Source organism: Hyperolius riggenbachi, chromosome 7 (genome assembly GCF_040937935.1).
Source record: "Hyperolius riggenbachi isolate aHypRig1 chromosome 7, aHypRig1.pri, whole genome shotgun sequence".
NCBI classification, from domain to species: Eukaryota; Metazoa; Chordata; class Amphibia; order Anura; family Hyperoliidae; genus Hyperolius; species Hyperolius riggenbachi.
Window position 1 is genome coordinate 65,621,018 of NC_090652.1, and position 25,682 is coordinate 65,646,699.

The 25,682-nt window shown below is 47.7% G+C and overlaps 1 protein-coding gene across 1 annotated transcript in view; it reads right to left on the reverse strand.

Moving 5' to 3' along the window:
• LOC137526031 (uromodulin-like) overlaps window positions 1-25,682 on the reverse strand; it is a 232,403-nt gene that overhangs the window by 109,363 nt on the left and 97,358 nt on the right. The window contains exons 7-8 of the mRNA XM_068247243.1: window positions 15,181-15,329; window positions 14,820-14,949 (exon numbers count right to left, since the gene is read on the reverse strand). Of these exons, the coding sequence (XP_068103344.1) occupies window positions 14,820-14,949; window positions 15,181-15,329 (279 nt within the window). The remainder of the gene's footprint in view (window positions 1-14,819; window positions 14,950-15,180; window positions 15,330-25,682) is intronic.

Here is a 25,682-nt window from a genome sequence, read left to right on the forward strand (position 1 = left end):
CGCTGGATTTTCACTTTGAAAGCCACCTGCCCCCCAGGTTTGAATGAGGTGGAGGGCTTTGCCGCCTTCTTGCCAGTTTAATCAAATTTTCCCCCTTCCCTCTCCTTTTCTGTGTGCTCAGGGTATCTACCTGTCTCTGCCGCGGCTCTGGTGTGTCTTGCTGTCTCGTGCCCACGGTTGCAGCCCTATAGGCTTTGATAAGTATCCATTACAATAAGCTTGCCCTTCATAGGGTTTTGCCTTGGCTTATGCAAGCCAGGCTCCGTTTACTGGGTTCAGTGTTATAGCCTGGTCTTAATAAGGGTAATGTTAAATTGCTAAGCAAACTGTGTAATATACACCTGAATACTGTGCTGGGCTTGGTGTGACCCCTTGCCGGTCTGCCCTCTCGTCGGGTTTTGGTACCCGCTCTCTCCGCTGTCTCTTATGGCGTTTTGTTTGCCTTCGAGCTGCGGGGCTTTGCGGGTGTCATCGGCGGCTGCGCGCGCCTCTCCTCTCTCCTCCCCAGCCTGCCGTATTGATGTGGGCGGGGTTGGAGTGTGTGGGGTGGGGGTGCGCGCGGCCGCTGGCCAGGGACAGGGCGGATGGGCGGGGTTTGCTCCTTACACCCGGATTGGATGGATGAGAGGATGAAAGGATGATGCGGATGTTGAGCGATGAGCCACGCCTCCTGAGGAAACGAGCAGACGCTCGTGAAACATGTCGAGGCTGTGTGTGGCGTCATCGCGTGCTTGCTGGGCTGCCTGACTACTCCTGCCTGCACCACTCCTGACCATCAGCACGATTCCTGAACTTATGGGGATCCCCCACATCGCCTCCATCCATGTGAGGATGAACTTTACCAGACATCGGCAGACCTAGGGGTGAGCATTCCCATATGAACTTTCCATGCTTCAAGCGATCTTGCTGGCTCACTCTCTTTCGCTGTTGTACATATCTCTGGCTCTACAAGTGAGGCACTTGTTTGGACATCCACTCTGCTTGCTTCTATGTGCTCCTCATGCTTGCTGCATTGAACTTTCCTCAATACAGGCCTGTTTGCTTACCTTTGCTATTGCTGCTGGCAGGGCTGCTTGCTTTCTGAGTCTGCTGGGACATTGAAACCATTATAGCAAGGTGCTCTACATATGTATATTGGAGCCTTCTACATGTAAGGATGCATGCAGCCTAGCCTTACAGTGCCTGGACTTTCTATCAACAGTTTTGTGCCACATGAGTTAAGCTCTGGATTCATCCAACTGCATTAATTGCATACAATTCTGCAAAGCTGTGGCAGAGATTCGCCTGTTGAGATGTCCTCCTGTGCTTCTCAGCCCAATAGTGTGGTTTGATCAAGGCCTTGATTATCTGCTGAATGTCTGATGTGTGTTGTGTGAGTGGGGTTTTTGGCTCGCAGGGGCTGCTGGGGTGATGAGTTGCAGGGTAGGTTGTCAGCAACATAGTTCATGCAATTTTAAATATGATCTTTTTTCACAAATAAAATTTTGATAGTTCTTTATAAATATTGTCTCTTTTGAGGTTTATTGGTATGTACCGCCCACAACATATTTTACCTTCCTAATTGGTTCTGCACTATAGTAAACAGACGTAGTCCGGCACTCAAATGCTGACTCTGGGGGAATTGAGGGCTCCACTCAGAAAGCACCTAGCATGTGCGTGCTTGCTAGCAACTTCCACCACCCTTGAGCAGGGACCTTCACACAGGCTCACAGTCCAAAGCGGGAGGCGTGCAGCAAGTGGGGCCAGTGCAGGGCACAACATACAATTGGCACATGTAAAAGTAAAAGTTTATTTTCTTCACACAGCCTGTGGTAAACAGTTATGACATATATACGTAAACAACGTCAAACCTGAACTGCTGAAGGTGCTGCGGTGGTTGAGGGAGGGTGACCAGGGACAGACAGGACGACACAACAGCCATTTCACGCCGCTAGGGCACTTGTTCACGTGCGTGTCCGTGCATAGGCGGCGCCGGGCGGCTTCCGAGTAAACTCTTCAAGCCACGCCCCCGGCGCCGTCTCATTGGAGTGGAATTGTGATGGGGAAAGGTCGGAGAGTGAAGGGGCGTGGCTTCGCCGTCCAGCGGCGCAAAGACCACGTCAGTGACCAAAACAGGGCTGCATCCAAATGCTGCCCAGTAAAATAACACTTGTGATTTACATAGCTGTGAATAAAAAGTAATAAATACGTGTTACGATCTTCCTTCCGGAAGAAAATATAATCAGTGCTGTGAAAACATACACATTTTTGTAAATATTGTAAACATATATAACTACCTTGAAACACTCTTACTGTGCACTGTGCAACACCTATAGATACCCCAAAAAAGCGCTAAAAGCGCTAAAAGCGCCTAAAAGCGCTATTAGTCATTAAATCTACCTTTATTATGCTACATAAAATCATTATTTTATTATATTGCCATATTTCTTATGGTGTTACCCCTAAAAAAGGTAGAAAACCCCAAACTACCCTGAAACCCTATTAAAAAAGAGAGACCAGGAGGAACAGTGCGATTTTGGTGACCTATTAGGTGTATTCACCTCTCAGGACTGCCAACCCATCTATTCCCTTTATTTACAAAAGACTACTGCCTCTCTAAGGTTCAACCAATCCCACATCTCATTGTGAGATAGGTTCAATCTATTAGGGTACGTGTCCCAAAAAGAACCAAGAAAAGGGAAAAGGGAGGAACAAGGAAAGAAAAGGAGGGGACAAAGGGGGACAGATCATAGGGAGTTCCCTCGAACCCTGAGAACGTATCCCCCACATGCACCAGGGGCCACCTCTCAGTATCACCTATCATGCAGTGTACAGACAGAGGTCTGTATCCAGGGCAACCAGGACAAGCCAGGCCATCCAAAAGGGGTGGATGTCTGCATTTGTTACTGGCCCCCAGGGGCACTCCACTCACTCTATATATTCATTTTAAGTTTTTGAATTTTACATTTTTAAATTTCGAACATGGGCATAATGCCTGCTGTGTTGGAACCATTGTCCAGTGATCACTAATGGTAGCTCATGGGGGAATCTGCGGACCGCACTGGTCCTTCTCCAGGGGCCCCCTCTGGCTCTTGATCCTACTAATATAGAATGAGTGGTGACAGTTACATCATGCTTCTGTTTTTGCTTGTATTCGTACATGGCTGCCAACTCCACTTCCCGCATGACCTGGTGAGCCCAGTTAGTCACCTGGTGGACCAATAGGTGTAGTCCAGGAAGGAAAAAAGGGGGGAGGTCAATCAGGAACAGTCTCCTACGAGTGCTACCCCAGGGGAGAGGAAAAGAGAAGAGAAGAAGAGAGGAGAAGGCCAGCCCAGGGATACCTAAGGGATATCTAAGGGAGGAAAACGGGGGTGGTGGAGAATCTAGGGGTCAAGGAAACAGGCCAACTCCAGTCTATCATTCAGGCCCAACGAGCCCATGGCTTCAGAGCGTAGGATGACCCTTGATTCCCGTCTGGTTAACTCTCGGTCGCGGTCGCCCCCTCTTCGTGACGGGGTGACGTGTAGGAGGCCCGCGTTTCTTGTCCTGGTTGCCCTGGATACAGACCTCTGTCTGTACACTGCATGATAGGTGATACTGAGAGGCGGCCCCTGGTGCATGTGGGGGATCCGTTCTCAGGGTTCGAGGGAACTCCCTATGATCTGTCCCCCTTTGTCCCCTCCTTTTCTTTCCTTGTTCCTCCCTTTTCCCTTTTCTTGGTTCTTTTTGGGACACGTACCCTAATAGATTGAACCTATCTCACAATGAGATGTGGGATTGGTTGAACCTTAGAGAGGCAGTAGTCTTTTGTAAATAAAGGGAAGAGATGGGTGGGCAGTCCTGAGAGGTGAATACACCTAATAGGTCACCCAAAATCACACTGTTCCTCCTGGTCTCTCTTTTTTAGTGGGGTTTCAGGGTAGTTTGGGGTTTTCTACCTTTTTTAGGGGTAACACCATAAGAAATATGGCAATATAATAAAATAATGATTTTATGTAGCATAATAATGGTAGATTTAATGACTAATAGCGCTTTTAGGCAAACGTCAGTGGGTATCTATAGGTGTTGCATAGTGCACAGTAAGAGTGTTTCAAGGTAGTTATATATGTTTACAATATTTACAAAAATGTGTATGTTTTCACAGCACTGATTATATTTTCCTCCGCAAGGAAGATCGTAACACGTATTTATTACTTTTTATTCACAGCTATGTAAATCACAAGTGTTATTTTACTGGGCAGCGTTTGGATGCAGCCCTGTTTTGGTCACTGACGTGGTCTTTGCGCCGCTGGATGGCAAAGCCACGCCCCTTCACTCTCCGACCTTTCCCCATCACAATTGAAGAGTTTACTCAGAAGCCGCCCGGCGCCGCCTATGCACGGACACGCACGTGAACAAGCGCCCGAGCGGCGTGAAACGGCTGTTGTGTCGTCCTATCTGTCCCTGGTCACCCTCCCTCAACCACCGCAGCACCTTCAGCAGTTCAGGTTTGACGTTGTTTACGCATATATGTCATAACTGTTTACCACAGGCTGTGTGAAGAAAATAAAACGGCAGTTCGAACAAGGAGACAGGTGCACAGTATCCTTTTTTTTACATGTGCCAATTGTATGTTGTGCCCTGCACTGACCCCACTTGCTGCACGCCTCCCGCTTTGGACTGTGAGCCTGTGTGAAGGTCCCTGCTCAAGGGTGGTGGAAGTTGCTAGCAAGCACGCACATGCTAGGTGCTTTCTGAGTGGAGCCCTCAATTCCCCCAGAGTCAGCATTTGAGTGCCGGACTACGTCTGTTTACTATAGTGTACCAGTGATCTAGTGTGTATTTTTGTCCAGAGCACCATCTGCATCCATGAGTGTGGAAAGGGGGACGCCGGACGATAATCTTGCGGATCTGGAGAGCGACACAGATTCCTCTCTGGACTTCCCTTTAATAAGTCAAGGTGCCTCAGAGGGCCGAGAAGGAGCAAGCTCCATTTTCAACCACAATGCTAGTCCAGCACCTGCAAATAGGGATGTGGTGACCAGGGTGTTGGAGTTGAGACTAGGAGGACTGTGTGAAAGAGAGACCAAACTTTTTTGGACTGCCACCACTTTGAATAAGTACAAGGAGGAGGGCTACATTGCACGCGGCTTCAGGTCCTACAGGGAGCCATCCGAGTATAGAGATGATAAGAAGTTCGTGGAAAGGTGGTAGACTGCCCATCTAAATTATTGTAGGACCTTGCAGGAGATTGTAAGGGAGCGAACCATAGAGGAACATAACAAGGTCTCTGGAGAACTGCAGGAGACCAGGGAGCAGCTACAGGAGGCGGCATCGGAGGAGAACTTTACAGCTATCATTACAAAGATTGAGAACAAGATTTAATTCAAAACGAACTCAAGGCCAGGAAACTTAAGAAATTTCACCGGGATCGGGACGATTTCAGAAAGGGCAGAATTTTCTACTGGGGGCAGGGAGGCACCCCAAATCAAGGGGCGAGACCCAAGAGGGGTAAGGGCTATTGGACTACCGACTCCGGGTCGGACTCAGAGGAGGATAAGCGAAATTTGGAAAAGAAACCAAAACCGAGACAGATCAAAAAGAAGAAGGGAGGTAGCAACCCGGATCCTAAGGCCAAGCCCACCCAGCCCAAACCATGTGCATCAACCCCTTTAGGCGGGGAATCCGCCGAGGAGGAAGAAACAGACACTGGGAGAAACGTAACCTGGGACTCCCCGGTGGAAACCAAGAGCCATTACAGCTACAGCAACGTAAAGAGGAAGAGGACAAAGGAATAGAGACCCCCCTAGAATCCGCAGCACAGCTAGGTGTAGAAGGAGAACTTCAGGTGGCCAATTTGACCAACCAGACCATTCCGGAAAGCTGTATTGCCTTATTGAAAAAGGGTTTGGTTTCTCACTGGTCCAGGAGTTCGATTATGTGGACTTTTTTGTGGACTTATACAAAGCCACCAGGAAAATGATGATCAGTCAACTTTACCGGGGTGGGGAGGGGGTGAAGGCGCTCCGAGGACAGAGTGATGGAGGCCCGACATCGGCAGAAAGTCCTGTGTCTACTCTAGGGTTTAGTCCCATGGTGGGCTGGGACGCCACCGAGATAGAGGCACTCCGGATACTAGAGGAGCTGTGGGAGGAGGGAGGCTCTTGTGAACTAGAGGGAGAGTCTGAAGCTCTGCAAATTCTGTCATTGGGCAACCCTGTCGACTTCCGGGCATGTAAGTCCATACGGCCCGTACCTATTCCCCCGGTTCCCCGATTGACCAGTTTTTTCACCAGGTCGCGGCGGAGATGAAGGCAATGTGCTATAACCGAGCTCCAGACAATTTGAGCAAAACGGATAAAGCCGCCATCAGGTGGCTTAAACAGCACTGCGACCTGGTGATAAAACAGGCGGATAAAGGGGGAAATGTGGTGATCATGTCAGGCGAGTTCTATACCAAGGAGGCTTACAGGCAACTAGGTAACAATGAGTTTTACAAAAAATTGGGGGGCAACCCTACCATCAAATATCAAACAACTCTTCGTTCATTGTTGAGACGAGGAGTTGAGAAAGGGTACATGACACAGAGATTGGCAGTGGACCTACTCCCCATGTCCCCCCGGAGTCCTGTGTGGTACCATCTTCCTAAACTACACAAGTCAGTGGAGAGCCCCCCGGGGAGACCCATTGCCTCGGGTTGTGGCTCCCTGACGGAACGCCTGTCCAGGTTCCTCGACCACCTGTTATGCCCTTTACTCGTGGGGGTCCCAGCCTATTTGGCGGACACCCTAGATACAATTAATTTAATTGTGCGTGTTTCATGGAGACAGATTACCATCTGGCCACTATTGATGTGGAGAGTTTATATAGCAGGATCCCCCACGAGGAGGGACTGAAGGCGGTTCGAAGATTCCTGGACAGAACTAATAAGGACGAAGGATACAAAGACTTCCTTTGTGAATGCTTGGGCTTTATATTAAAGCATAATTCATTCATGTTTGATGGAAGATGGTACCACCAAATATCCGGGACGGCCATGGGGACCTCTGTGGCATGTACCTATGCAGGCCTCTTCTTGGGAGCATGGGAAGAGGACTATGTGTCGAACCCCAGGAACCCGTTCAGACAAAACATAAAAATTTGGGCCAGATATGTGGACGATGTGCTGGTCGTGTGGCAGGGAAGTGGGAAGGAGTTTGGCGCCTTCATGAGTTACCTCAATGATAATCAGGTGAACATGCGCTTTAATCAGAAATAAGCGACCAATCCATCAGTTTCTTGGATCTGAGGATTAGGCCCGATGGGGCCAATTTGACCTGTGAGGGGTACAGAAAGGCCACAGCTGTTAACTCCTTGCTCCACAGAGACAGTTTTCATCCTAGGCACGTCAAGACTTCCCTGCCATACGGCCAGTACCTGCGTCTGAGGCGGAACAATTCCAGCCTAGACACTTTTGATCTACAGGCGCAGGAGCTGTCTATGCGGCTGGGGGCAAGAAAGTATGACAGACGCTCCCTGGAGGAGGCCCGTGACAGGGCTAGAAAAGCAGACAGGAGCTCCCTCCTTTTAAGGAGCTCTGGAGACCGTAGGAAGCCAAACTCCATAACCCTCACTTTTGACTATACCCCAATGTCAAGAAAATTGACGCAGATCGTTAAGAAGAATTGGGGGGTGGTGACAAGAGATCCAGCACTACAGAAGGTCTTCCAAAATCCCCCAAGGGTGGTGTTCAGGCGGGCCCCAACCTTGGGAGACACTCTAACTCGGAGCGAGTACCGCTCGGCCCCCATTCACAATTGGCTGACAGGTAGCCGCCCAAAGGGTAACCACAAATGTGGCAATTGTAGTTTCTGTGTGAACATGTGGGAGGGCACCAACTACCGCTTGGGTGGTCTACAATGGGAAGTTAGAGCCTTTATTACATGTCAAACCAGGTTTGTTTCCTATGTGGTGTTCTGTCCCTGTCTTTTCTACTACGTTGGGAAAACAACCCACCCCCTCAAGGAGAGAGTGGGTGAACATTTTAAATCAATCAAGTCGGGCAAGGGTAGTCCCAGACTGATTGAACATGTAAGGGAAGTCCATGGTGGGAGGGCTAGGTGCTTAAGATTTGCGGGCCTCCTACACGTCACCCCGTCACGAAGAGGGGGTGACTGCGACCGAGAGTTAACCAGACGGGAATCAAGGGTCATCCTACGCTCTGAAGCCATGGGCCCGTTGGGCCTGAATGATAGACTGGAGTTGGCCTGTTTCCTTGACCCCTAGATTCTCCACCACCCCCGTTTTCCTCCCTTAGGTATCCCTTAGGTATCCCTGGGCTGGCCTTCTCCTCTCTTCTTCTCTTCTCTTTTCCTCTCCCCTGGGGTAGCACTCGTAGGGGACTGTTCCTGATTGACCTCCCCCCTTTTTTCCTTCCTGGACTACACCTATTGGTCCACCAGGTGACTAACTGGGCTCACCAGGTCATGCGGGAAGTGGAGTTGGCAGCCATGTACGAATACAAGCAAAAACAGAAGCATGATGTAACTGTCACCGCTCATTCTATATTAGTAGGATCAAGAGCCAGAGGGGGCTCTGGAGAAGGACCAGTGTGGTCCGCAGATTCCCCCATGAGCTACCATTAGTGATCACTGGACAAGGGTTCCAACACAGCAGGCATTATGCCCCTGTTCGAAATTTAAAAATGTAAAATTCAAAAACTTAAAATGAATATATAGAGTGAGTGGAGTGCCCCTGGGGGCCAGTAACAAATGCAGACATCCACCCCTTTTGGATGGCCTGGCTTGTCCTGGTTGCCCTGGATACAGACCTCTGTCTGTACACTGCATGATAGGTGATACTGAGAGGCGGCCCCTGGTCCATGTGGGGGATCCGTTCTCAGGGTTCAAGGGAACTCCCTATGATCTGTCCCCCTTTGTCCCCTCCTTTTCTTTCCTTGTTCCTCCCTTTTCCCTTTTCTTGGTTCTTTTTGGGATACGTACCCTAATAGATTGAACCTATCTCACAATGAGATTTGGGATTGGTTGAACCTTAGAGAGGCAGTAGTCTTTTGTAAATAAAGGAAATAGATGGGTTGGCTGTCCTGAGAGGTGAATACACCTAATAGGTCACCCAAAATCGCACTGTTCCTCCTGGTCTCTCTTTTTTAATGGGGTTTCAGGGTAGTTTGGGGTTTTCTACCTTTTTTAGGGGTAACACCATAAGAAATATGGCAATATAATAAAATAATGATTTTATGTAGCATAATAAAGGTAGATTTAATGACTAATAGCGCTTTTAGGCAAACATCAGTGGGTATCTATAGGTGTTGCACAGTGCACAGTAAGAGTGTTTCAAGGTAGTTATATATGTTTACAATATTTACAAAAATGTGTATGTTTTCACAGCACTGATTATATTTTCTTCCGCAAGGAAGATCGTAACACATATTTATTACTTTTTATTCACAGCTATGTAAATCACAAGTGTTATTTTACTGGGCAGCATTTGGATGCAGCCCTGTTTTGGTCACTGACGTGGTCTTTGCGCCGCTGGACGGCGAAGCCACGCCCCTTCACTCTCCGACCTTTCCCCATCACAATTCCACTCCAATGAGACGGCGCCGGGGGCGTGGCTTGAAGAGTTTACCCTTGACCTTTCCCCATCACAATTGAAGAGTTTACTCAGAAGCCGCCCGGCGCCGCCTATGCACGGACACGCACGTGAACAACGCCCGAGCGGCGTGAAACGGCTGTTGTGTCGTCCTATCTGTCCCTGGTCACCCTCCCTCAACCACCGCAGCACCTTCAGCAGTTCAGGTTTGACGTTGTTTACGCATATATGTCATAACTGTTTACCACAGGCTGTGTGAAGAAAATAAAATGGCAGTTCGAACAAGTAGACAGGTGCACAGTATCCTTTTTTTACATGAGACTTCTGCCAGTGCCAGGTGAGTAAATTCATTTCTTTTTGCAGCTCTGAAAATGTGCCCTAATTGCGTTTGATATCTGCTGAACTGTTCCCTAATTGTGTTTGATTTCTGCTGAACTGTGCCCTAATTGTGTTTGATTTCTGCTGAACTGTGCCCTAATTGTGTTTGATTTCTGCTGAACTGTTCCCTAATTGTGTTTGATTTCTGCTGAACTGTGCCCTAATTGCGTTTGATTTCTGCTGAACTGTGCCCTAATTGCATTTGATTTCTGCTGAAAATGTGCCCTAATTGTGTTTGATTTCTGCTGAAAATGTGCCCTAATTGCATTTGATTTCTGCTGAAAATGTGCCCTAATTGCGTTTGATTTCTGCTAAAAATGTGCCCTAATTGCGTTTGATTTCTGCTGAAAATGTGCCCAAATTGCGTTTGATTTCTGCTGAAAATGTGCCCTAATTGCGTTTCATTTCTACTGAAATGTGGCCCACATTGCGTTTAATTTCTGCTGAAAATGTGCCCAAATTGTGTTTGATTTCTGCTGAAAATGTGCCCTAATTGCGTTTGATTTCTGCTGAAAATGTGCCCTAATTGCGTTTGATTTCTGCTGAAAATGTGCCATAATTGCGTTTGATTTCTGCTGAAAATGTGCCCAAATTGCGTTTGATTTCTGCTGAAATGTGGCCCAAATTGCGTTTGATTTCTGCTGAAAATGTGCCCAAATTGCGTTTGATTTCTGCTGAAAATGTGCCCTAATTTCGTTTGATTTCTGCTGAAAATGTGCCTAAATTGCGTTTGATTTCTGCTGAAATGTGGCCCACATTGCGTTCGATTTCTGCTGAAAATGTGCCCAAATTGCGTTTGAATTCTGCTGAAAATGTGCCCTAATTGCGTTTGATTTCTGCTGAAAATGTGCCCTAATTGCGTTTGATTTCTGCTGAAAATGTGCCCAAATTGCATTTGATTTCTGCTGAAAATGTGCCCAAATTGCGTTTGATTTCTGCTGAAATATGGCCCAAATTGCGTTTGATTTCTGCTGAAAATGTGCCCAAATTGCGTTTGATTATTGCTGAAAATGTGCCCTAATTGCGTTTGATTTCTGCTGAAAATGTGCCCAAATTGCGTTTGATTTCTGCTGAAATGTGGCCCAAATTGTGTTTGATTTCTGCTGAAAATGTGCCCAAATTGCGTTTGATTTCTGCTGAAAATGTGCCCTAATTGCGTTTGATTTCTGCTGAAAATGTGCCATAATTGCGTTTGATTTCTGCTGAATATGTGCCCAAATTGCGTTTAATTTCTGCTGAAATGTGGCCCAAATTGCATTTGATTTCTGCTGAAATGTGGCCCAAATTGCGTTTGATTTCTGCTGAAATGTGGCCCAAATTCTGTTTGTTTTCTGTTGAAATGTTGCACAAACTGCGTTTGTTTTCTACTGAAATGTTGCACAAATTGCGTTTTTATTTTCTGGTGTCTGGGGTAACTGTTGCTGCATTTATTATTTAATGGTCATAGTTGGCTATATTTGCTGTGCTACTGTTAAGCTCCGCCCATACAATGTCATGGCCAAATCCATCTTTCGGCGCGGCGCGCTGCGCGCGCCTCAATCACCCCCACATCCATTTTCCCCGCAAACAGCCCCGCCCCAATCCGCCCTCCAGCTCCACCCACATGTCATGGACACGCCCACTTATGCAGGATAGCCACACCCATTTTTCGCTAGGGCCACTTCCTACAGTCCGCTTGGGGCCACAAAAACCTTAGCTGCACCCCTGCTCTGGAGCACAAAGAGAGTAAGTATAAGGAAGCGTTACCATGGTTACGTGGGAGAGTACGATCATGACACACGCATCCTTTGACGCTGAGTCTACTTCCACGGCGTGGGGCTGATGTACGTCTGCGCTCCAATCATCACTTCCGGGCATTGGAGCGCAGCAAAATGGTCATGACGAGCAGCGCCAGATGAACAAGTGACGATACACTTGAGGCGCACGCGTCACATCCGCCGGAAGAGCCCGTTCGGCTCGTGAATACGCGCGCCCTATGGATCATCCCCGCAGTCCCATAATGAATTTAAGGAGCGAGGTTGTGCGCAGATGAGCTACAGAGGCGCTAAACCCGCTCCTGCACTGTTTGAGGTAAGCCATAACTTAAACTTTTGTGTATAGGCACCAAAGGGCGGCCAGCCACCATACAGATAAAATTTAGAGCATATAAGAGAAGTATAACCCAGCAAGGAAGTGTTGTGAAGGTCCAGCAAGGGTCTTAATTGCACTATAGGCATGACAATTTTATGGTAGTGTGTGTATACCTAGAGTAACATCAAATATGTGACATTATGTTATTATATGATCCATATGAGGACACTAATGACTGCATTTGAACATAGTGAAGCACATAGAGATATATATATTTTTTACATTTTTTATTATAGAGTGAAGTATATAGTGAAGCACATAGAGAGATATATACATTATTTTACATTTTTATATTGTAATATTATGCTGGAATTTGAGGAAATGGATGGTTTGTTGAACTATGTATGTATATATTTCTGTTTTTAGTACTTCCTCTATTTTACGTTGCCTGAGGAAGCGGACGTTAGACCCGTGAAACGCGTTGCAGCTACTTGTGGAGTAAGAATAAAATATTATTTTTGAACAAGTGCGAATTGTCTTCATTGGGGAGGTAAGTCATCCAGTACCCCCCATTTTAGGATTTTAATGTGTAGTAATTTTAATCTTCGCGCGCCTCTGTAATCATTTGAGCATATCTGTTTCCACTGGCTGGATGGGTGTGAACACCCTTTTCTATCTACGGAGAGCGACCTTTTAACCTGAGCAGGGACAGGCTTAAACTCCCTGCTTGCACGATTAGTGGTTGCCTGGCATTGGCAACCTATATTTGTGAGTATCATTCCTCATAAATAATTGTCACAGAAAGTTTAACGATATCACACCATTGGGGCTCTTGTTTATCTTTTGTCTTCACAGCTTACCTGATGTGTTCAGCCCTGAAAAAAAAAAAAAGTTTTTTGATGAAATATTAATCACGCTAAATCTAGAGACATTTTATAGCATTTGGCAAACAGTTTGGCACAGTTCACAATGACCCGGGTGACAGCCACTGGTGTAACAATAGGGGATGCGACCACTGCAGTCGCGGGGGCCCGGGGCCCCCCTAGGGCCCGCTCAGGGACTTTTGGGGGGCAGGAGGGGTTGCAGCATAAGAGGAGAGTGTGGCAGATCGGTGGGGAGGGGGGAATCCCCCCCCCCTCACCTCGGGCTCTCCTCTCAGCGCTCCCCCTCCTGCAATCATTGGTGGCAGCAGCAGCAGCGGCGGCGGCAGGCTGAATATTTTACCTCCTTGTCGCCGGAGGTCTTCCGTTCTCTAAGAGCTTCATGCAACTTCCTGTGTAAACAGGAAGTTGCTCTTAGAGATCGGAAGACCTCCAGCGAGAAGGAGGTAATGTATTCAACCTGCCGCCGCTGCCACCAATGATTGCAGGAGGGGGAGCGCTGAGAGGAGAGCCTGAGTTGAGGGAGGGGGGGAATTTCCCCCCTCCCCACCGATCTGCCACACTCTCCTCTTATGCTGCGACCCCTCCTGCCCCCCAAAAGTTCCTAAGCAGGCCCTGGGGGGGCGGATTTTTCTTTTTCGCAGGGGGGCCCGGGAATTTCTAGGTACGCCCCTGGTGGCAGCGTATGCATATAGCACAGATGTGTGTTGCATCATTTCAGAGATCTGCAGCAATGCCCCCATGTTGTGTGCCATTGTATAGGATAAACTGCAATGTATCCACTAGTCAAAGTTTTTAGGTCTGGTTCACTCGGCGATGCAAATGAAGTGGATGTGGACAGTGCAGTAAGGTAAATACATTTACCTTACCTGCCCTTTCCATATTGCTATGTTTGTGTCTGCACTATTCTTCTCATCCACCATACAGTTTGTTTCTCTTCCTGTCACCTGCTGCTTTTCCTGTTCATCCACCGCTTGTCCTAGAGAGCAGGAAGCATGGGGCCTCCTTGAAGTGTAAAAATCTATGTAAATCCTATGTGAGGTCTACCATGAACAAATAAGATTTGTTCCTTTTGCTGCAAGATTCCCATTGGTTCTTTACAATAAGGTGCCCCATGCTTCTTCTGCTCTCCAATCCACTGAAGTGGACCAAACAACAGTGGTGGAACCAAAAATCCATGGGAAAGGTGAACATTTTTGGTGAGGCAAACAGCCTTTTGGGAACAGCTTCCATTGCATCTGATGTGCTGCATTTGCATCATAATGATGTTACATTTGCAGAAAAATGCAGCAGATCAGGGCTTTGCATTTCTGCTCCAGTTCATGTGACTTGTGTTTGTGTTCCAACTGACAGTGTAAATGCATCCTATGAATAACATAGGATGCATTCACCATCCGATTTTGTATTTTCCTGAATTTCAGGAAATGCCACTTTTTTGAGCATTGGGGCCTAACGCAGGGTAGGTTTGTACCTAGTCAAAGTATCAAATATAAAGCAATTTCAGACTTTGACATGCTCTTGTAGAATAGTGTTGAAATTTCGCCACAAGAACCAAGACACTGCCAGTCTACCACTTCAATGTATGTAGTATTTATGACAAGTAATTATTTTGGAATTTTTTTTTTTTTTTTGGTATGGTATCTGTAAAGGTAAATATATTTTAATTTCTGAATTTCCTCATGCTTTGAAGCATACTTGAGTTGACAAGTGCCATGATGAGGTAAACAAGGATACATACAGCGAGGAGCATAAGTATTTGAACACCCTGCAATTTTGCAAGTTCTCTTGCTTAGAAATCATGGAGGGGTCCTCTCCTTAATATAGTACAGCTGTCCTGTCCCCTTCTCAGAAAAGCACCCCCAAAGCATGATGTTTCCACTCCAATGCTTCACAGAAGGGACAGTGCTCGTCCTTTTTCCTCCAAACACGGTGACTGACCAACAAGTTCTACTTTGATCTCATCTGACCACATGATTTTCTCATATACATCTTCTTCTGGATCATCCAGATGGTCTTTGACAAACTTCAGATGGGCCTGGACACGTGATGACTTGAGCAGGGGGACCTTCTGTGCAATGCATGATTTGAAACCATGACAGCATAGTGTTCTACCGACAGTGACCTTTGAAACTGTGGTCCCAGCTCTCTTCATGTCATTGACCAGCTCCTCCCTTGTAGTTCTGGGCTGATTCTCTTACCTTTCTTATCATCAGTTATACCATCAGTTATACCCCACGGGGTGAGATCCTGCATGGAGCCTAAGTAAGAGGGAGACCTACAGTCATTTTTAGCCTCTTACAATTGTTCCATCAGTTAATCTATTTTCACCAAGCTGCTTGGCAATTGCCTGGTAGCCCTTTCCAGCCTTGTGGAGGTCCACAATTTTGTCTCTGGTGTCTTTTGACAGCTCTTTGGTCTTGTCCATGGTAGTAGTTGGAGTCTGAGAGACTGTGGCGTGGACAGATGTCTTTAAAGAGCTCAGGCAGGTGCTACTAATTTAGATTAATGAGTGGAGTAGAGGTGGACTTTTTTAAAGGCAGAGTAACAGGTCTTTGAGAGCCAGGATTCTTGCTGATTGCCAGGGATTTAAATACGTATGTGCAGCAGTGCAATACAAATACATTCTTTAAAAAGCATACAATGCGATTTCCTGATTTATTTTTTATTTTTTTATTTCAGATGCCTCCATGGTTTCTAAGTGGTAGGCTTGCAAAATTGCAGGGTGTTCAAAGACTTATGTTTCTCAATGTATAATACCAGTCCTACAAAGTGTTTGTCTGTCTTTCATAGCATTTGTCTGTTTTTATTGACTTTTTTGATTCCTAGGGCCTGATTCACAAAACGGTGCTAACAGTTAGCACCGTGGTGAAAAGCCCTTTATCACGCCTAAACTCTGTTTAGGCATGATAAGTTTAGGTGTGATAAGTTTAGGTGTGATAAGTTTTTAGGTGTGATAAGTTTAAGTACCAACTGGGCTAGCACCGCAGTGCACAGCTGATCAAAAGTTTTGCGCTAGCAAAGTCTGGTGCACTTTGCATAGAGTTTAATGGCGCTGCTTTGCGTGCGGGACTTTGCGTACGATCTAAACTTATCTAAACTTAGCATGCCTAAACTTATCATGCCTAAACTTATCATGCCTAAACTGAGTTTAGGCATGATAAAAATGGTTATCACGCCTATAGTCTTTAACTGGGTTATCACCGCTTTGTGAATCGAGCCCCATGAGTTAAAGGTATCTGTAGATGAGAGGCAAATGGAGGCTGCCACATGGAAATTGCCTGGCAGTGTTGCTGATATTTCTGTAGTGTCTGGATATAACCTCTGAAACAAGCATATAGGTAATATGGTCACACTTTAGGCAGGGTTCACATATGACATAGCGTGAAAGGCTGCATATTATGTCAAGTTTTATGTTAAGGTTGTTTGCCTTTTTTGTGCATTTTTGGTGCAATTGTGATGCATTTTTCATGCATTTTGCGTGTGTTTTAATGTTTGTGGTTCGCTAAAACAAAACACATATGTGTTTTTCTCATGCTTTTTTCTCATGCGTTTTATGCAAATCACTAGGAAGACAACAGGAAGTGATAATGCATCCCTAAACAATTTTTAAAGCAAAAACGCTTAGAAAAACACATGGAAAATGCATTAAAAACGCATACCATTGTGCTCCCATTGACTTTCATTATATGCAACAGAACCAGCATGAAAATGCATACTGTAAAACGCATAGACAACGCATATGTGTTTTTTATATGCTGTAAGGAAATGCGGAAAGGCCGCCGTCTCTCGAAGTGAGGCGGCTGTTTCCGCGTCCAGCATGGCGTCACAACGCGGAAAAAACGCTGCGTGCCGCATAGGCAGTGCCGCATAGGCAGTGCGGCGGAATCCGCATTGGTAACGGCGGAATCCGCATCAGAGGCGGCCCCCGCACTAGATACATTGCATGACAGTACTGGTGTGGCTGGGACTGATAGTCCACCAAGATTCAGACTTACACGAGCACAGAGGCAGAGTTTAAATAGCAGTTAGAAGGGAGTCGGCTGACCAGCTGGGTCAGCTGACAAATTCCACTGCTCTCATTGGACCAGCAATTAGGGAGGTCCTGGAAAGGTCCTAGAGTATATATACTGCTGGTTGTTCACTTGCTCTTTGTCTGGCGTGCGATCACATATGTGGGAGCACCAGGGCAGGATTTACCATAAGGCACTGTAGGCACGTGCCTACAGGCGCCTTATGGGGCAGGGGCGGGTCCCCTTAACATAGTAAACAAGTAAAAGCAATGGTGTAACTCTCCCCCGCCCGCTCGCAGCGCGATCGAGTCTCCCCGGAGGTCAGACACGTGGCAGCTATACACAGCAATTGTCCCTGGCGGCCGCCGTCTCACACATGCACGACGCTTTGCTTCAGCTGCGTGCAGTTTGGTGTTTGGTGGGAAACGCATGCGTGCGGTACGTACGTACTGATATTGCTGCGCTGCCTGTCTCCCGAGTCCCGACTCCATACTCTGCACTGCATTGTGAACCGGGAGCCCCCGGGCCCCTCCAGCGCCTGTGCTGCGGCTGTGTCAGGGGAGGGAAGCGCGTGCGTGCAGCAGTTAATGATAGCTGCTGTCTCCCGCCTCCATACTTGAGTCCGGCAGGCAGCCCCCTGGCCCCTACAGCGACTGTACTGAGGCTGTGTCCGAAGAGGGAAGGGAGAAGAAGTTCCCACATGGCGGACGGCACGTGCTGCACTTCGAGAGAAGAGCAGTTGAGAACAGAGCAGCAGCTGCTGTGAAGAGCGCGGTGAAGTATGTTTTTTTTTAATGTGTGCTTTAGCTGTTTGAATATCTGTCCGGGAAGATGGAAAGGGAGGGATTGGCTGACTTTGGAGGAGGGAGGGGGTTTGTGTCTCTTGGTTATGTCGCTTTATCGAGGGGGAGTGGCTCTGCTTGTGAGTGTTGTCTGTTGTGGGTTTATGGAGGGGATGAGGAGAAGGCTCTGTGTGTTGGTGCTGTTAGTTTATGGACGGGGAGGGAAAGGGGAGGAGAAGAGACTGCATGTCAGCAGTGTGGGTTTATTTGGGGGTGTTTGTGGAGAAGAGTCTGCGGTGCTGTTAGTGGTGTAAGTTTATTGGGGGAGGGGGGGGGGAGAGGATCTGCTCGTCAGAGGTTTGGGTTTATGGGGAAGGGGGGGGGGGGGAGAGAAGGATCTGCAGTCCTTGTCACCTTGTCCATAGTGTGGGTTTGTGAAGGGGTGGGGGGTAGTCTGCGTGTCAGTGGTGTGGGTTTAGGGGTTAAGAGTCTGCATGTCAGCGGTGTGGGTTAGTGGGGGGGGGGGAGAGAAAAGGGTCTGCAGTGTCTGTCAGTAGTGTGGGATTATGGGGGAAGAGAGAAGGGTCTGCGTGTCAGAGGTGTGGGTTGGTGGGGAGAGGGGAAGGGTCTGCAGTGTCTGTCAGTAGTGTGGGTTTATGGGGGAAGAGAGAAGGGTCTGCATGTCAGAGGTGGGGGGAGGGGAAGGGTCTGCAGTGTCTGTCAGTAGTGTGGGTTTATGGGGGAAGAGAGAAGGGTCTGCATGTCAGAGGTGGGGGGAGGGGAAGGGTCTGCAGTGTCTGTCAGTAGTGTGGGTTTATGGGGGAAGAGAGAAGGGTCTGCATGTCAGAGGTGGGGGGAGGGGAAGGGTCTGCAGTGTCTGTCAGTAGTGTGGGTTTATGGGGGAAGAGAGAAGGGTCTGCATGTCAGAGGTGGGGGGAGGGGAAGGGTCTGCAGTGTCTGTCAGTAGTGTGGGTTTATGGGGGAAGAGAGAAGGGTCTGCGTGTCAGCGGTGTGGGTTGGTGGGGGGAGAGAAGGGTCTGTTTGTCAGTAGTGTGGGTTTACGGGGGGCTAGGAGTCTGCATGTCAGCGGAGTGGGTTTATGGGGTGGGGAGAGAAGGGTCTGCAGTGCTTGTCAGTAGTGTGGGTTTATGGGAGGGGGGGGGAAGAGAAGGGTCTGCTTGTCAGTAGTGTGGGTTTATGGGGGGGGGGGAGAGAGAAGGGTCTGCGTGTCAGTAGTGTGGGTTTATGGGGGGGGAGAGAAGGGTCTGCGTGTCAGTAGTGTGGGTTTATGGGGGGGGGGGGGGAGAGAAGGGTCTGCGTGTCAGTAGTGTGGGTTTATAGGGGGGGGGGGGAGAGAAGGGTCTGCGTGTCAGTAGTGTGGGTTTATGGGAGGGGGGGGGGGGAGAGAAGGGTCTGCTTGTCAGTAGTGTGGGTTTATGAGGGGGGGGGGAGAGAAGGGTCTGCGTGTCAGTAGTGTGGGTTTATGGGGGGAGAGAAGGGTCTGCGTGTCAGTAGTGTGGGTTTGTGGGGGGGGGAGAGAAGGGTCTGTTTGTTAGTAGTGTGGGTAATATTGGCCTTTATTTGATAAATTCTGTGTGTCATTGGTAATATTTCCATATTGTTGGTATTCTCTACTTGTTTCTGGTAATGTCTGCTTAACCTTGGGTGATTTTATTTCACAAGAAAAGGGGGTGTGGTTTTGGGGTGTGGCATGTGTGGAGAGGCGGAGCTTAGGGCGCCAGAACTTCTGTGCCTATAGGCTCCTGAGCTGTAAATCCGGCCCTGGGGAGCACCCAGATCCGTAGTCACATCCGCAAGTGTGCCGGGACCAGCTGGAGCTGTAATCCTACACTTAGCTAGATTCTGTTTATAGCTAAAGTACTAGTTTGATTGTGATTATCTGTTATAACTTTTGCCTGCCTTGACTATCCTCCTGAACTCTGATCTTGTACCTCGATATTTCTGATACTCTGTTGCCAAACCCCGGCTCGTTCCTTGACTCTGCTTCTGCCTCCTGATTTTGTACCCCGATATATCTGATACCCCGTTGCTGAACCCTGCCTGTGCTTTGACTCCGCCTTTGCCTCCTGATCTTGTACTTTATCTGTCCGTGTGTGTACGACCTGGCTTGTCCGACCTCGAGAACCGACCTTACTGTTAGAGGCGGTTCCTCGCTCTGTTAGTGATCCTTCCTCCTGAAGGTTACTTCCAGTCTGTCCTTCCTACTGTCAGTCTGACTCCTCCCGTCTTGGAGAGCTCAGGTCTGCGGAAGGAATCTGTGCAGTACTCCTTGCTGCACTGAGGCCTAGTCCTCTAAGTGTTATTGTTGCACCTAACACTACACTCTACTCAGGTGAACAGAGGTTAGCTAGTATATCGGATTATCAGTGATACTGCAGATCACGTATAATCTGGTATATATCTGTATTCCCAGTGATTCTGCAGATCACTGGTAATCAGATCCTCTCTGTGCTTCACCGATCGTTACATATGCATTTTTTCCTGCTGCCCATAGACTTCCATTAGTGCCAATAACGCAGCGTTTTACGCAACGCTAGCATTTCTGCCATGTGTGCATCCAGCCTTAATCAGAGCACCAGATATTCATACTCATCCTTGGTCAATGGCTGAACGTATTAGAGACAGGATCAGTAGGACAGGCTGGAAATTTGAAATATTAAATGAAGGGAAAAAGGCAGCCTTTACATGCCTCTCATTACAGCGTCCCTTTAAAAAATAGTGCTTAATCTCGATAGCCAGGCTGGTAGACTAATGCGGTAACAGCTCTCCTGAACACCAAATACAGACCATAATGTTTCTGTGTGGCTGCAAAACACTTCTGGTAACAGGACAGTGATTAACCGTTCAAAAGGTCATATTTTCTCTGTCTGGGAGATGAGAGAACTAGAATTTATGTCACACTGACATGGCTGCTATTTACATTTCAGACTTAGGCCCCATTTACACTTAGTAGTCAGTTGCTCTCAGTTATAACTGAAAGGACAACTGATTTTCAAAGTAATGCCCATGTTTCCCAATGGTTGAGTTCACACTATACTCATTTAAGTGAAAGATTTTTCATAATGCACTGCTATGGAGAATAAAAAAAATGTGCACGAACTGATTAAGTGTAAATCGGACCTTAGCCTTTCAGCATTACCATTAGACTTTTTTTACACTATTGAGTTGCGGTAAGCAATTTTACCACAAGAGGCAGCTAAGTCAGTGAAAGCTTATGGAGACTTTCATACTTTTATGATGCAAAATAACGAATAAGTCGTTATTTCATTGCTGCAAAGTCACAGTACGTTGCTGCATAAACCATGCCTCTGCACCGATTATGCAGCATTGCAAGTCAATAGCATCCCAGTAATTGTACACAACAGAGCATAGCATGCATGCATGAACCGTTGGGTATCCCAGAGAGGTACTTTGGAACTTTGTGTCCAGCAGGAAGTACAACACTAAGGTGGGGGGGGAGGGGGGGGGGTGGAGGCCTATGCATGTCTGCTGCAGGGCAATGTGAAAGGGGCTTTGGCGCAGTGCAGTTCTCTTGCGGTGGTCTGTTTTGCCACAGGAGGAGAATCACACTGCACAAGTGTAAAACAGGCCTTTGTTGTTTGCAGGGCAGTTTTATGGCTAAATTGCTCCCAGGGTGAGGGTGCAAAGATTGTTCCCCCCATGGGTTTGAAAATGGTATTTGCGATGCATAGGTAGTCACACATAGGTGCCCCTAGTATAGGTAGCCAGGCATAGGTGCTCCCAGTATAGATAGTCAGGCAAAGGTGTCCCAGTACAAGTAGCCAGGTATAGGTGCCCATGGTATAGGTAGCCAGGCACGTGTGCCCACAGTATAGGTAGCTAAGCATAGGTGCCCCAGTATAGAAAGCAAGGCATAAAAATTGTTCCCCCCATGTAATTTGCGAATTGGGATGCATAGGTAGTCACACATAGGTTCCCCCAGTATAGGTAGCAAGGCATAGGTGCTCCCAGTATAAGTAGTCAAGCATAGGTGGCCCAGCATAGGTAGCCAGTTATGGGTGCCCCTGCATAGGTAGCCAGTTACGGGTGTGCAAGCATCAAGTAGCCAGTTAGGGGGCCCCTGCATAGGTACTTAGTTATGCGATCCATAGCATAGATAGACAGTTATAGGTTCACAAGCATAGGTAATGCGATCCCCCGCATAGATAGACCGTTATGGGTTCACAAGCATAGGTAATCAGTTATGGGTGCCCCTGCATAGGTAGTCGGTTATGGGTGCCCCTGCATAGGTAACCAGTTATGGGCGCCCCTGCATAGGTACCCAGTTATGGGTGCCCCAGCGTAGGTAGCCGGTTATGGGTACCCCTGCATAGATAGCCAGCTATGGGTGCCCTTGAACAGATAGACAGTTATGGGAGTCCCTGCGTAGATAGGTAAGTTATGGGTGCCTCCCCAGCTTTGACAAGCTGGGGGATTACAGTGAAGGAGGGGGAGGCAGCCAGCACACAGGGATTCAGAAATGGAAGGGGGGGGACTCCTCCCTCCCCCTCCTCAGCTCCCCTCTGTGCTCCCTCCTTCATTAAAAAGATATGTGGCAGCGCCACAGGGAGCCTTGTAGTGCAAACTCACCTTCCGGGCTCCACACAACATTCACTGCCAGTGCTGCTCGGATACCCCTTTTTCAAAATCCAGATCAGATTCGGATCTGGATACCCAGCTATCCAATCCAGGTCGGATATCCGAGTTCAAACTTTCCCGATCCAAATCCAAATCGGATATCCGACCCTAGTATCCGGCGCATTCAGATATCCGGGTAGAAAACCGTAAGTGGCCTTTAAATTGCCTTAAAAACGTTTTTTTAGGGTATATGAGGCATGTAGCATTGTTATTTTGTAAAGGGGGACAATAATTGATGATGTGGGGACTTAACCCCCCCCCCCCCTAAAAAAAAATGGCTGTCAATTAACATTAGGCTTAGGTTCCAGACAGCAGTCGTGCAGCCCACATTGTGTCCAAAGTCCGACCGCACAACTGGGGCATTGCAGTTTTCAGCCAAGACACCTCCAAAAAATTACGCAGCAATTGTGTTTGGGTTAAATACTGGTCCTTCTTAAAAAATTTGCATATTGTGATAAAGTTCATTATTTTCTGTAATGTACTGATAAACATTAGACTTTCATATATTTTAGATTCATTACACACAACTGAAGTAGTTCAAGCCTTTTATTGTTTTAATATTGATGATTTTGGCATACAGCAACCCAAAATTCCTATCTCAAAAAATTAGCATATCATGAAAAGGTTCTCTAAACGAGCTATTAACCTAATCATCTGAATCAACTAATTAACTCTAAACACCTGCAAAAGATTCCTGAGGCTTTTAAAAACTCCCAGCCTGGTTCATTACTCAACACTGCAATCATGGGTAAGACTGCCGACCTGACAGCTGTCCAGAAGGCCATCATTGACACCCTCAAGCAAGAGGGTAAGACACAGAAAGAAATTTCTGAACGAATAGGCTGTTCCCAGAGTGCTGTATCAAGGCACCTCAGTGGGAAGTCTGTGGGAAGGAAGAAGTGTGGCAGAAAACGAAGAACAACGAGAAGAGGTGACCTGGACCCTGAGGAAGATTGTGGAGAAGGACCGATTCCAGACCTTGGGGGACCTGCGAAAGCAGTGGACTGAGTCTGGAGTAGAAACATCCAGAGCCACCGTGTGCAGGAAATGGGCTACAGGCAGGGTTGCTCGGGTAGTACTTTTTAATACCCGCCCGGATCCGGGTACCCAGATACCCGGATCCGGATCCGGGTATCCGGATCCGACCTTGCGGGTATCCGAGTGAATTCGGATATGTGACCAAATTACCCGCGTGTACCCGACCTATTCGGGTACCCAGATAGAAAAAATGGAAGTGCTCTTTAAATAGCTTTAAAAAGGGTTTTTAGGGTAAATGATGCATGTAGCATCATGTTTTTTAAAGGTAAACACTAATTTATTATTTTGTTAACATGAATTGAAAAAAAAAAAAGGGCCTGTAAATTATTAACATCAGAATAGGTTCCAGACAGCAGTCGACGGTCGTGCAGCCCACATTGTGTTCAAAGTCCAACCGCACAACTGGGACATGACAGTTTTCAGCCCAGACACCTCCAAAAAATGACACCGCAATTGTGTTTTGGGTTGAATATAGGTGGTGGTATCAGCAGCAGTGGCCTGTGGCACCGTGGCGGTGGGAGCCAGCGCAGGCTTGCTTCAGCCTCTTGAACTCCTCATGCTCATCCCTCCTCAAAACCCAGAACATCCTCCTCAACCTCCTTGCGGCTAACAGCCCTGAGTTCAATCGTGGCGCCTGGAGCGAAAAGCTCGCTGACTGAGGGTAGGCTGCCCGCTGAGGTCGACACTGACACAGCAGACCTGCTGAGGGTGGCCGTAGTGTTGCTCCCTGTCCTCTTGCCCTTGCTGCCCCTCCCCCAGCTGCCGGTGCCAGCATACATAGTACAACTTATACGTGATGATGTCACCACTCACCAGATGATGTGGGGTACTTTTACTTTAATAAAATCGGGGTTGGACTTTAAATCAAATCAGCAAGGAGTGACAGACCACAGAGTAGAGGACAGACAGTGCACACTATCTGTCTAATATTGAATACACATGGTGAGTTCCCGCACTCGATTTCCTGCTCGATTCCCATCAACTCGATTATTTCTGACATGTCCGATTTGCGTTTCGATGGATCGTTAGGTCAATTTGGCATACTTTACATGCGAATCGACCTAACGATCTATCGAAATGCAAATCGGACATGTAGGAAATAATCGAGTCGACGGGAATCGAGCGGGAAATCGAGTGCGGGAACGCACCGTGTGTACCCACCATAACAACTAACTGCAGTACTAACTACAACACAATAACACAGTAATCCTCCTATTCCCTATACTGTCCTGCTGGCCTGCACAGCACACACAGACACAGACAGGACCTAACTGAGTGAATGAAATCAAACAATTACACTAGCTAGCTAAAATAAAACAATAGAACAATAGTGTAGTGAAGGTGTTTAGCACTCAAAGCTTTAGGTTTATCACTGTATACAACACTTGCTAAGCCAACAGCACTGGAGCAAGTCTGTAAGTGACCAGCCAGCCAGCCACACAAGCAAGGACGATCTGTCTCATCATGCCAGCCCTCCTTACTATACAGGGGGGCTGGCCAGGGTTCCCTTCTGTGATTGGGTGCCAGAGCTTAGGCTGGGAGGCCTCTGATTGGCTCAATGAGGTCAGGTGGGGCTGGCCAGGGTTCCCCTCTGTGATTGGTTGCTAGGGCTTCTGCTGGGAGCCCTCCGATTGGCTCAATGACATCATCTCCTTACTTTCACTACCCAGATCCGGATATCCGCAGGTACCCGCGGGTGCCCGGGTTATGCGGCCAGATATCCGCAGATAGCTATCCGGATCTGGGCCCAGGTATCCGGATCCGGATCCGACCCGGATAGCAGAAAAATGGTCGGATACCCGGGTTTACCCGGGTACCCAGATCTGGATGAGCATCCCTGGCTACAGGTGCCGCATTCCCCAGGTCAAGCCACTTTTGAACCAGAAACAGCGGCAGAAGCGCCTGACCTGGGCTACAGAGAAGCAGCACTGGACTGTTGCTCAGTGGTCCAAAGTACTTTTTTCGGATGTAAGCAACTTGTCATTCGGAAATCAAGGTGCCAGAGTCTGGAGGAAGACTGGGGAGAGGGAAATGCCAAAATGCCTGAAGTCCAGTGTCAAGTACCCACAGTCAGTGATGGTCTGGGGTGCCATGTCAGCTGCTGGTGTTGGTCAACTGTGTTTTGTCAAGGGCAGGGTCAATGCAGCTAGCTATCAGGAGATTTTGGAGCACTTCATGCTTCCATCTGCTGAAAAGCTTTATGGAGAGGAAGATTTCCTTTTTCAGCACGACCTGGCACCTGCTCACAGTGCCAAAACCACTGGTAAATGGTTTACTGACCATGGTATTACTGTGCTCAATTGGCCTGCCAA